Consider the following 11,791-nt stretch of genomic DNA (forward strand, 5'->3'; position numbering starts at 1 on the left):
CTATTTGAAAATTAATATTTTTTCTTTCACATCACAGGTACGCAACTACTACTTCTTGTTGGTCCATCGCACAAGATCCCAATGTAACACGTTGACTTTTGTGGTTGTAAAGTGGGAAAATGTGAAACAATTTAAAGGGTGTGTGAATAGTTTCCCAAAGGCAAGAGGATCAGCAGTAAGGTGATACATCTCTTAAACTCTGTGACAATTTTTGTTTCCTTTAGTCACTCCCCCCCGCCCCCCCATTCCTTTATAGAGGAATGTTTTCTTGTTTTCAGATGAGCAAAATATGTAATGTAAACCACTGTACAAAACTCCAATACTGGTGTAAAGTCAGAGAGGAGGGTGTGCCTTTTTCTTCTTCCTTTATTTATTTATTTGTTTATTTATTTATTTATTTAACTTTTTATATCGTGTTGCTGCTCCCTAGTGGCCCAAAAGATAACAGCAGCTCAGAATAAACTGCCTTCCTGAAAGCGACTGGTTAAATGTAAATAACGTGAAGTGAAAACAACTTGGTAGTTCTTACTCAACATAGTCATGACGAAAGCTGTCTGATAGATAGATAGATAAACTTATTACAGACTCAACGTACAAATTGCATAAAAAAGGAAACAAAAACGATAAAAGAATAAAAAGTGCAATAAAAAAACAAAAACAACAAAAAAACAGCAACTCATAACCATTCAGAAGGCAATCATACCAATGTCTCCAGAGTACAGATGAGTATTTTACTGCACTATATTTAACATTAGTCAACAGTAGGATAATTCTATTATTAGATTCGTTTAAACGACAAATAAATTTAGCATAAGCTTTCTTAAAACAGCCATCAAAGTGCTGATGCAAGCGGAAAAAAACAATTCACTGGTACTGGACCATCCTAGCTTATTTAACAAAAGTCTTAATACATCATTATAGGCCACCTTCAATCTTTGAAGATTGGCTTTTTTAAAGTTGCACCACAAATGTGCAGAATACAGTGATGTACAATATGAGCTAAACAAGTTCAGTTTCACTTCATCGGAACAGAATTCAAACTTACGGACAAGGATATTTGCCTGAGCGTATAACCTTTGAACCTCACGGTAAATGTCCTCATCATCAGACAGACAGTCTGTCAACAGACCAAGATATTTTACTTCATTTGAGACATTTAATAAAGTCCCAGACAGTTTGAAATTTGGAAATACTCTATTTTTGTCCTCCTTAGTGCGACAAATCAAGATGATACTTTTTGATGGATTGAATTTGACATCAAGTAGTTCACCATATGCTGAATAGACATTAAGCAGCTTCTGAAGACCAGCTGAACTTGGACTAAAAACCACTAGGTCATCAGCATACATTAAATGATTAATAATAGTATCACCAACCATGCAGCCAGTTCTACACAGGTTTAGCTGCTTAGAGAGGTCATTCATATAAAAATGAAACGACATAGGAGACAAACAAAAACAAGGACAATACTTTTGTTTATCTCTCTCTCTCTCTCTGTTTTTGTGGAGGTGTAAACTTGTTTATGTTGTGAACTGAACACCTGAGCGCTTCCAGCAGCTGAACTGGCACTGGGACCAGCCCAATGACAGGAGATGCATTTAGCCTCCGAGGCGGGCTCAGGAGCCGAGAGCCTCAAAGCCGGTCTCTCACAATGGACGGGATAGAGAAGGCTGTGAAGAGGACCTTTGTGTCTGAGGAACATCGAGGCCTCCCCGAACCACCGTATCCGGAATAGGGGGCGGTGAGGGCTCGTGCTGCACATTCAGGTCTGGCCAAGCCAAGCCGTTCACGGAAGCAGCGTCTCCCGCCTAACGATGTCCAGCAGCAGCAGGAATCATTAGTATGGAGGAGGCAGGGAGACACTGGTCTCTCCTGGAAATATTCACTGGTGAATTAAGTCTAATCTCAATGGATGGATGGATCGGAAGATAGCGACATCGGCATTAAACCCCCCTCAGCTCATGTACAGGCCATTTTTCTCAAGGTCTGCACAATTATGCTGAGGGGCCACTTCCAGGTTGAAGCAGACAGATTACAGAGACAAGCTGATTTCATGGATATCCCTAACATGGTTACAATTTACAGTCATCATATGAGGGCTGGTGTGGGAGGGGGCTGGAGAGTTAGACCACAGAGTGTGTATGGCAGCTTTCTAACAGCTTGTGTGAGGTTGTGATTAAGCACGTTTTCCTTGTGAATGTGAAAGTCATTTTTGATAAGATTTGAGGTAATCTGAGTATGTTTTCCAAGCTCTGTGGAACAGCAGTCTGCATGTCCAGCTGAGGGAAACTGATATGGAGATAACTGAGAGTGGGAATGTTTTTGTTTTTAGCACGAGAATCACATACTTCAGAGGGATAGTTGCACTTTGCAGAGCTATCTGGAAGGCTTAAACCTGTTCACGTTTTGCCACACTGCAATCCAGAAAAGTGTTTTTATTGGGATTTTAAGGGTTAGGCCAACACACAGCGGTGCATAACGCTTCAATGGAGGGGGGATTGATAAATGGGTTTTAACATTTTTTGGAACTAATAATCTAAAAAGTGCTGATTGCATTTTTATTCAGCCTTCGTTACGCTGACAGCAGTTTACCACAAACCATGATGGGGACTCAGCAAGCATGTGGAAGAAAATGCTTTGATCATATGAGACCAGAAGACCAAATGTGACTTTTTGACCTACATGTATAGTGCTTAATAATGTTTGATCAAAACCAATCATTGCACACCACAAAAGGAAAAAAAAAACTACTGAGGGGACGCTTTTCTTCTGCATGGATGGATGATGAGAGTTGTTGAGAAGGTTGGACTGACTGGCAGTAAACATGTTTGCATCAGCATTGGACTTTAGATTGGCATGGAGGTTCAACCTGCAGCTAGAGCTGCAATGCCACTGTGTAGCGCTCAGGGCATATGTGTATATCTTAATGGTATAGTCAAAGTTCTGACTTGAACATATGTGTTCATAGATTCTCTCCAGTCAAATTGGTGGGTTTTGTGAAGAAGAAGAACAAGGGTAAAAAGAAATTGTCTCTGGAAGATCAAAACTAGAAGAGATGTTGCAGCTGAAGGTGCCGAATAAAGGAGGCTAAAGACAAATGGACACCACTTTTTTTTCTTTTTATTTGGGAAACAGTTTTGAAAACTTAGAGACACAACATCCCAAGAAGCTAAGTTAAAATTTGTGGTTGCAATGTGAGAAAGTGTGTGAAAATTTGAGGTTCATCTTCACTTTTTTGTTCTCTAGGCTGAGACAAAAGCATCGTTTCAGAGATGACGAGCTTTCAAATGCTTGCTTTAAGAAAGCAAGCCATGTTTAAATTGTAATTTTATGTTTTGACAAGAATGGATGAAATTGTGAATGCTATACTTTGGAAGAACTGCCTATGTCAGATAAATAACAGAGAAAAGACAGAAACATCTGCGGAGACCGAAACGTGACGTTACTGAGGGGTGGAGGAAGTTATGGAAAAGTCAAACTTTTTCAGGTTTCTGCGTCGGGGTGGACGGACTTGTTTTGGTCGATCAGAGCCTCTGCTGTCTAGACTGGAGCCGGGGTCATGCTTAGACTCAGACACCTCATGTCATTAAACAGTATGGCACTGTATTACCAGCACAATGTAAGCCTTAATCCTGTGTATGTTTTGACATCACAGTGCTGTCAGCTTCTCTGTGAGCGTAAAATCTGGGGGATTTCCGTAAAATTTGACATGTTTACCCAGAGTTTCTGAGATATCGAGCCATGGCATTAATGGTGACAAAATACAGTTAATTTAAAGTATAAGAAATAGGGATGCCCAAGCTAAACTAATACAGATGTACCACATATGTTTAAGGACCAACCTTTTATATATTTGTGAAAACATTTTGACCAACCAGCTTTGACTGATTTGGCATTTTTAATGTTTTATTATTTTACATTACATCACTTCTGTCCTCACATTTATTATTGTGGCGTCAGATAATAGCTTTGCCACTTTTTTCATGTAAGCTTCCTGGAGTAAATACAAAACAATTCTAGTTCATAGAAAAAAAAAGAATTTGGGGAACATTTTTGATTGAGATGCCTCTGTTTACGTTGTCACAGAATGAATATAAGGATCTGTGCAGCATCCTTCCTCTGGGAGCTCCTCTCTGCTCCAGTAGACGCATCAGATTCACAGGTATGGAGGGCAGGCAGAGGCAAAACGAGAAGAAGAAGAAGAATGTTAATGCGTTCATTTATATTCTGTGTGTGTCATTTTTAGACAACAGGTGGATGAAGGCTACAGAAGGGTGGCGTTGACAGCCCAAGGAGTCTCTGTTTACGTGTTGGTGCTAACACGCATACGGTAACTTTGAGGTGCATTTGTTGCTGCCTGGGTGGGATGGAACAGCAGGGAGATCTGAGGGGAGGACAGTCGTCGTGTTTTGGCTCAGATGCTCCGTCTCGGTGTGGCAGCTCACACCGAGCTCACACCCTGATATTTGAGCAAGCACCTGTGAGGGCTGATTCATTTCTTCTGCACTGTGGAGACACAGACTGATGGTGAAATTAAGGGAAAACAGGCAAGTTATATTTATTAACTTGTCAACAGCAGGACCAGAAACCTGACATTTAAGAGGTTTTGTTGTGTCTTGTCTTGAGCTCGAGTCTCTTATTCTGTTTCACAAAGAAGAAGAAGTTTTATTTATATCGCAACAAGTGAACTAAATGAAAAAAGACATTAGAATAATAAATTTGGTAAATTATTGAAGTTTATTTAGAAAAGGTTTCAAAAAGACGACATTGTGCTTCTAGTCTCGCCACCATTTAAGTGATAGTCTAAGATTTTTAAGTTGAGATTCTCTTATATCTCTTATATTTCCTATAAAAAGTAATATGTTGTCGTCTTGGAGACGATCAAATAGTCTGGAGTTCGACTAAATGAAGACACCAAAAACAAATTATCTATCCAAAGTGAGATATTAACTTCTTACAATCTTACAACAGAATGTTTTGGACGTTTACACTAAAATGAGCAAAGTTGGAGTCATACTGCCATGTATTTTTGCTTCATTTTTATTCTGAAAATAAACCGAAAAAGAAAAAAAAAAAAGAATCTCACTTCAAAACCTTTGGAATATCCCTTTATGTGTGTGACTTAAGGTGGCCCAAAGTAATTATGACGTGTGTAATTTATTGCATGCAAAAGGTTAAAACTGTTATTTAACCTGCATTTAGCAAAGAAATAGTAATAAGAGCCATGGAGCGGCAGACTTTCTGTAGGAAAATGAACATGAACCAATCCAAACTCTCGGCACACATAACAGAAACAGGCCCCCCGGGGCGCAAACGGGCGCAGACAACATTTAGATGAACTCTGCGACCCAACGCAACAGTGGTTTCTGTGGCGCCGTTGTCCCCCGAGGACCCCCGGTGCTTTGGTCAGCTGGCGTTTTGACTGGATTTTCCCAAGGCGAACTTGTTTGCTAACTGCTTCAGACAAGCTGTCAGGCCGGGTCATCTCAACATGTCTGACCTGTTCGACATGCATGACTAACCCCTCCCTATTTCGCTTTGCTTGCATCTACATTTATATTCAGATATCAGATGATTTGTGTTTTTTTTTTTTTTTTTGTGGTATGAATATTCAGTATGAAAGCGGGATTCTTATTATTAACTTCTATTTGTTGGAGTAAGAGGTGTCTGATGGGACTAGGTGCAGAAGAAGTGCGTGTCGGAGCCGTCCGGATTCTTTACATGCACGTGATAAATGCATCCATCACTGTATCCCTCCTGTGGTCTACCTAGAGATCAAATCTGCTCCACTCTTTCCAAGTCGGAGTAGGAGTAACACACGATCTGACCCACCGCCGAGACACAATCAATCCTGAGGCTTCACGTTCTCTCTGCTTCGCACATGCTGAGACTTCTAGAGTTGTGGAGCACAATGTGTTTCTTGCCCAGCTTTCACCTCTCTGACCCAGTCTGTATGATTTTTTTATTTTTTTGTCTTGAAACTCTGCACGTTGCAGCATCTGCGGTACCCACACCCCGCCCTCTCTTTCTCTCGCTCTAACTGCCATCCCCTGTCAGCAGGGACAAATATTGACTTGTTCTCCAGGCCAGCTTCTGCCAAGATCAGAGTCCCGTTTCCCCCCTGCCTGTGCCATGTCTTAAATGGTAATTATGTCCAACAGGACTCATCGTTGTCAAATCAAAGGACACCCAAGAGGAGACGCTCACTGGTAATGAGCCTATTATTCTGTGAACATTTGGGTTTTGGATAATCTTGATGTTTAGATTTGTAGTGATTGCAACCCCCCCCCAAAAAAATACCCTGTTTTGGACAACTTTTAAGCACTTTGAGGAGCTTTTAATTTGTCAGTTGCCTCTATAATTGAGAACACATGAATCCCCCGCTCCGTCTGGTTTCAGACCTGTAGAAGCCCTTAATGGAAACCCACAGGACTCTGTCATCAAACAGTTAAAGCCCCATAGTTAGGTAGAAATCACCTCTGAGTATCGAATACACAAACGCAGGATGGATGCTGCTTTGCATAATCCGGTTACAGTCTGGATACTGGCCGTGAATCAATAGAGATTAGAGATCTATTAGTCTGAAGGTGTAAACCCAATGCAAGGCTAATTCATAACAAAGCTTTGACCCTTCGGGAAGGGGGGGGGCATACTTGACACTGAAATACAGGCCGGGGTAATTAACTGCAGATTAAATATTTGGTATCAGAACTTTCCCTTCTTTGTAATATCACACACTTATAAAACACTAGTACACACACGCATACTCATTGAGTCTGAGGAGTCCAGGTTTGGAGCACATGTCTTTAATGCAGTAGTTAGTTACAGTGTTCAAAAAAGTACAACATATACATCAGCTTGCATTTCCCCACTTTTAGTGCCGCAACTACACCAAGAAAAAACCCACTCCACCCGCTCCTGTTCCACAACATTTGTCAACCACCATCTGCCTTTCTACTGCCCCCCCACCCCCATCCCACCTTCCACCCCACACCTTGTTTTTTTTTTTTTTTTCTTCTTCGCAAACTATATAATTAAGCTGCAACACCTTTTCTCCTCTTACACCTCCCTTCCTCTGCCACCAGGCTTTCTGTTTGATCTCCTGGCTCACTAAATCCCGACAAGTGCTTAGAAAACAAAACAGCAAGAGATGTGGACGACAGAAGGGTATGAAAATACTGTACAGCCATATGTTTCATCCAGTGTATATAGGTTTCAGTTCACAAATTACACCTCTTGTGGAGACAAGAAAACAAAAAAATATAGACTTTTCTTTTTGTTTTTTTCCTCTCTCTCTCTCTATGTGAATCTGAGGACCAGAGCAGCCGAAGAGCTCAGCCTGCTGGCTCTGGCTTTATAAGTCAGGACGAGACACACACAGCATCAACTCCTCGTTGCAGAACAGGAGGGATACACATTGGAATTCATGACTGAAGGCAGTGAGAAGTTCAAAGTTCACCATGCCTCCTCACCAGCTTTAAACAACCAGCACATACAGTGTTCCAGCGGTTCCAGCTGGGACTGTCCTGCAGCCACGCTTCCGTGCCTCGGTCTCTAAACCTTGGTTGCCAGAGACTGGATCTCCGATTTCTGAGTCTGGGCACTGAGAGTGGACGACATGGAGCTCATCTGGCCGTGCATGGCCTTCTTCAGGTTGAGCAGGCACAAGCACTGGGAGCGGAAGCGCAGGTCGAAGAAGGCATACAGGAACGGGTTGAGGCAGCTGTTGACGTAGGCCAGGCAGGTGGCGTAGGGGTGAGCCAGCAGCACGAAGCGCAATACGCCACAGGAGTTCGGGGCCAGGTTCAGGTAGGAGAGGGCGTCCAGGCTCTTCAGCACGTGGAAGGGAGTCCAGCAGATGGCAAACACCACCACCAGGGTGGTGATGATCTTCAGCAGGCGCTTCTTCTTCTGGTCCTCCTTGCGCAGATTGTTGAAGTGGCGTGTGACGGTGCAGCCGATGAAGCAGTAGAAGATGGTCATAGCTAGAAAGGGCAGGAGAAACCCCAAGGCAGATGAGGAGAGGCTGAGTCCAGCGATCCACAGGTTCTCGTGGCCCTGGTTTATGGTCACCAGGCTGAAGTCCATGGCGCATGTGGTCTGATTGTTGTTGAGGTCCTGCATGGTGGTCCTGAAGAGCAGCGTGGGCAGGGACAGGATCCCGGACAGCAACCAAATGGCGCCGAGGGATGCCAGCATGGTGCCCCTGGAGCGCAGCTTGTTGCTGGACAGGGAGTGCACGATGGCCAGGTAGCGGTCAAAACTCAGGCAGGTGAGGCAGAAGACGCTGGCGTACATGTTGACCAGAACAATATAGCTGCTTATCTTGCACAGAGCCACGCCAAACGGCCAGTGGTAGCCCAAAGCCGTGTACACAGCCCAGAGAGGCAGGGTTACGACGAAGGTGAGGTCAGCGAGGGCCAGGTTCCCGATGTAGACGTCTGCAGCCCGGCGCTTGGACTTGGATCTCCACACGGTGAAGATGACCACACCGTTGCCCGACAGGCCCAGGATGAAAATCAGCATGTAGAGCACGGGGATGAGGGAGTAAGAGGGCTCCCACTCCGAGAAATCACAGGCAGTTTCATTGTCATCGTAATATTCGTAATGGTCTGCATAGTCCACGGTGGTGCCCTCCATGATGCAGTGCCAAAACCGAACCAAAAAATCCTCAGCAGAGGTAAAAGTCCAGTACGGTTCCCAGTGGAGAGAATCTGAGCAACAACAACAAAAAGGTCTGCTGCGCTGCTGGAGGAGCAAAGGGCGACTGAGAGTGAGAAGCTGCCGGCTCTGTCTGCCTTTTTAAACTCGGCCCTCTACACCCCTGGTTCCCTCCCAGAACGACCCCCTGCCCCACCCCTCCTCCCTAACCTCCCCCAACAGTAAAACATCTATCAGCTCTCCCCCTCTCCCTCTGCCCCGCTCTCTCACCTCTTCTGGCACAGCCCTTCACTCTGCCTGCAGGACAAGGAGCCCTGCTGCAGGCCCTGCTGACTGCATTTCTACGTCTGCAAAGCAAACACTGCACTGTAGACGAAATGAAAGACTTGGCAAAAAAAAAAAGAAAAAAAAAAGTTGTCAATGAAGTTAAGTTAAATATAATTTTCTAGTTATTAAGGTGGGGACATAATGTATTTTGTAAAGTTGCAATCAAGTTCTGCTTCAGTTTTTTTAGTTTTTAACAGAACCAAGGGGTACTGTCAACATAAACAAAAATTCAGTATGAATGCCTCCAGTTCTGTCTACCAGTAGCAAAAAAAAAACAGGATCAGACTGTTTTTATGGTCACAAAAACTCTCAATTCACAAAAACTCTGCAAAACGGACCTGTTTTCAAATTCAGATGTTTTTTTTTTTTTTATTTCACATTTTTGTCAGATGCTCATCCAGAAATTCACAAACAGGAAAGACTCTGCTTTGTCCATTTGTCCCATGGCCGTTGTGATGAGGCACTTGAGGTCAGAAGATCATTTGAACGGTTGTGAACTAAATTGACTTTTTTTTCTCACTTCCCTTTCTGACCTAGCTTTCCCATCTTAGTGTCAACTACAGCAACCAAAATTGACAGAAAAAGAGAGAGAACACAATAACGCCCTCTTCCTATTTTTTTTCTGTCTCGGTCTTTAATAAAAAATTAAAACTGGTAGCAGTTTTTGATTGACTTCAGATGTCATGGCAAAACATGGAATAAGCTTCCCCCCTGTCAGTGGAAAATCAGACACATTCACATCAAAATGAAGCTCCACCAATAAACGCTCTATTAGGCAGGTCATTTAATGTTAAAAATTTATTTAAAAGTGCCAATATTACCACCTTTTATAATATAAATAAAATTTGCCACTACCGGTTTATCATGCAGAAGTTAACTCAAAACACAGTGTAGTCTTTCAAATCTTAAAATACGGATTGCTTTAGATCATGAACTGAATTCCAGTTTTTTAATTATCCCTCATTTCTGCAATTTACCAATATGTTCCTGTGGGAATGATCAGAAAAATATAAATGACATCAACAGATATGACAGAATGATACATTTCTATCAAAGTTTAAAGTAAAAACTGCAAATATTTCCCAACACTGACAACATATCAACAGGTCAGCTGATCCACAGAATCTCTTTGGTGTATATTGGAGGACTTTCCTTTTTAGGAAATGTGGAGTTGTCATCTTCAAGATTTCATCAACTTGTCTTAATTCAATATAAGGGTATCTTTACAGCTTAATTGGCTGCATGATTTCGTTTGAAAAGGAAAGGCGTTTCTGGTCCTGGAACAGGTCTGGACATCTTAACCTCCTCGTTTTCCATCACAATCACCGGCGCTAAAGGGCTGTTAAAGCCGCAAGTTGCGCCACATTTAGCAGCTGTCACTTATCACTTTTTTTTTTTTTATCGGTGAGTGTTTGATCCTTCATACGTAAAAAGACAAAACGACGAAATCAGAGTTGAGTTTGAGAGGGGTCGCAATAGCGTCGCGCTTTTCCTTCCCTCCCCTTGAAGATTAGATTTAGGCTAATAAAAAAAATAAGCGGCGACAGCGCAAAATGAGCTCTGTGACTCTAATAGATTTGCAGAACAAAAGGACAAGCCAACACACGGGTCTGCAACAAAAACAAGAGGAAACTTCGCATTGACGCCGCCTTCAACTTTTCTTTTTGTTTTTTACGTTTCCTTACAGTGGATCTGCTGGCACAACATGCTCATCCACCTTCACCACTGATTGCGTCATGGCAACAGGGTGCAGCAAACTAGAGGGTTATCTGCAACTGATATATTTTTTGTGCATTTTAAGTACAAATTATGTAATTTTAAAAACTAAAAGATGCTTAAAAAAAGAGAAAATTTAGTTAAAGTCCAGAAAATGTTTAAGATATTTTTGCTATGATTCCAATGAAAATATTACACAGCAAATTATTGACTGTTGGAGCCTGAATAACTTTCCAGTCCACACTTTTCAGATTCTGTTTATTTTTAATTAATTAATTAATTTTTTTTTTTTTACTGTAGTGTAAACAATCAAATTTAACAACAAAAAAAGTGTTGAGAAGTATCACAAATGGAGTCCAGTGCTGTCCTTCAAGTATTTATACGTAGTGTGTTTTTGTTGATATAGTTTGTTATAAATGAGAAAGAAAGTGGGGGAAAAATGCATAGTATCAAAAAAAAATAGATGAAAATGGAAATGCTTAACTGCATTACACGACTGATGACAAAAATAGCAATACTTTTAGTTTTTTATTTGTAATAATATCTGAAAACCGCATCATTGCCATTCAGTTATTTTGCATTGATCTGCCACGTAAAAAATACTAAAACGAGAAAAAGGTTGAAGGGAGTGAATACTTTTGCCCTCCACCCACTACCACCTGTAATCAGATCCCCAAACAGCTGTGAGGAATTATTCTGTGGAGAAAAAAAGAAAAAGAAAAGAAAGCTTGAGGAGATTTGTGAATTCTTTACAGCACATTTAGGAAGGATAATCTCTGCATAAAACAGCCTTTAAGGCGGCGATAACAAGGAGCCGTTGCATTAATTCTCACAGTGGATTATTCCTCTAGGTGCGCTGGATCGGAGAAATAAATATGTCTGGTGAAAGCAGGAGCTCCATGGATCACAGCTTATCAGCTCACTGTGAGTGCCTGCTGATTTTTTTAAAAATGTATTTATTTTTGCTGTACATGGAGCGTTCAGCGCTGGCTTGTGGGAATCAGACATGGCAGACACTTTGTCTTCCCTATAACACGGCTCAGCCAGAGAAACGTTTGTTGTTCTTATTTCCAAGCTCACTTTTTAT

The 11,791-nt window shown here is 41.9% G+C and overlaps 1 protein-coding gene across 1 annotated transcript; it reads right to left on the reverse strand.

The window, feature by feature from the left end:
* Positions 1-6,790: 6,790 nt before the first annotated feature.
* Positions 6,791-8,763, reverse strand: aplnra (apelin receptor a). The gene has a single exon (XM_044110859.1). The coding sequence runs from the start codon at positions 8,638-8,640 to the stop codon at positions 7,555-7,557; it is 1,086 nt and encodes a 361-aa protein (XP_043966794.1). The 5' UTR covers positions 8,641-8,763; the 3' UTR covers positions 6,791-7,554.
* Between the last annotated feature and the right edge of the window lie 3,028 nt (positions 8,764-11,791).

Source organism: Gambusia affinis, linkage group LG03, assembly GCF_019740435.1.
Source record: "Gambusia affinis linkage group LG03, SWU_Gaff_1.0, whole genome shotgun sequence".
NCBI lineage: Eukaryota > Metazoa > Chordata > Actinopteri > Cyprinodontiformes > Poeciliidae > Gambusia > Gambusia affinis.

Bases quoted from the DNA above. Each gene is read 5' to 3' on its own strand.
- aplnra (XM_044110859.1), bottom strand. From the start codon at position 8,640: ATGGAGGGCACCACCGTGGACTATGCAGACCATTACGAATATTACGAT.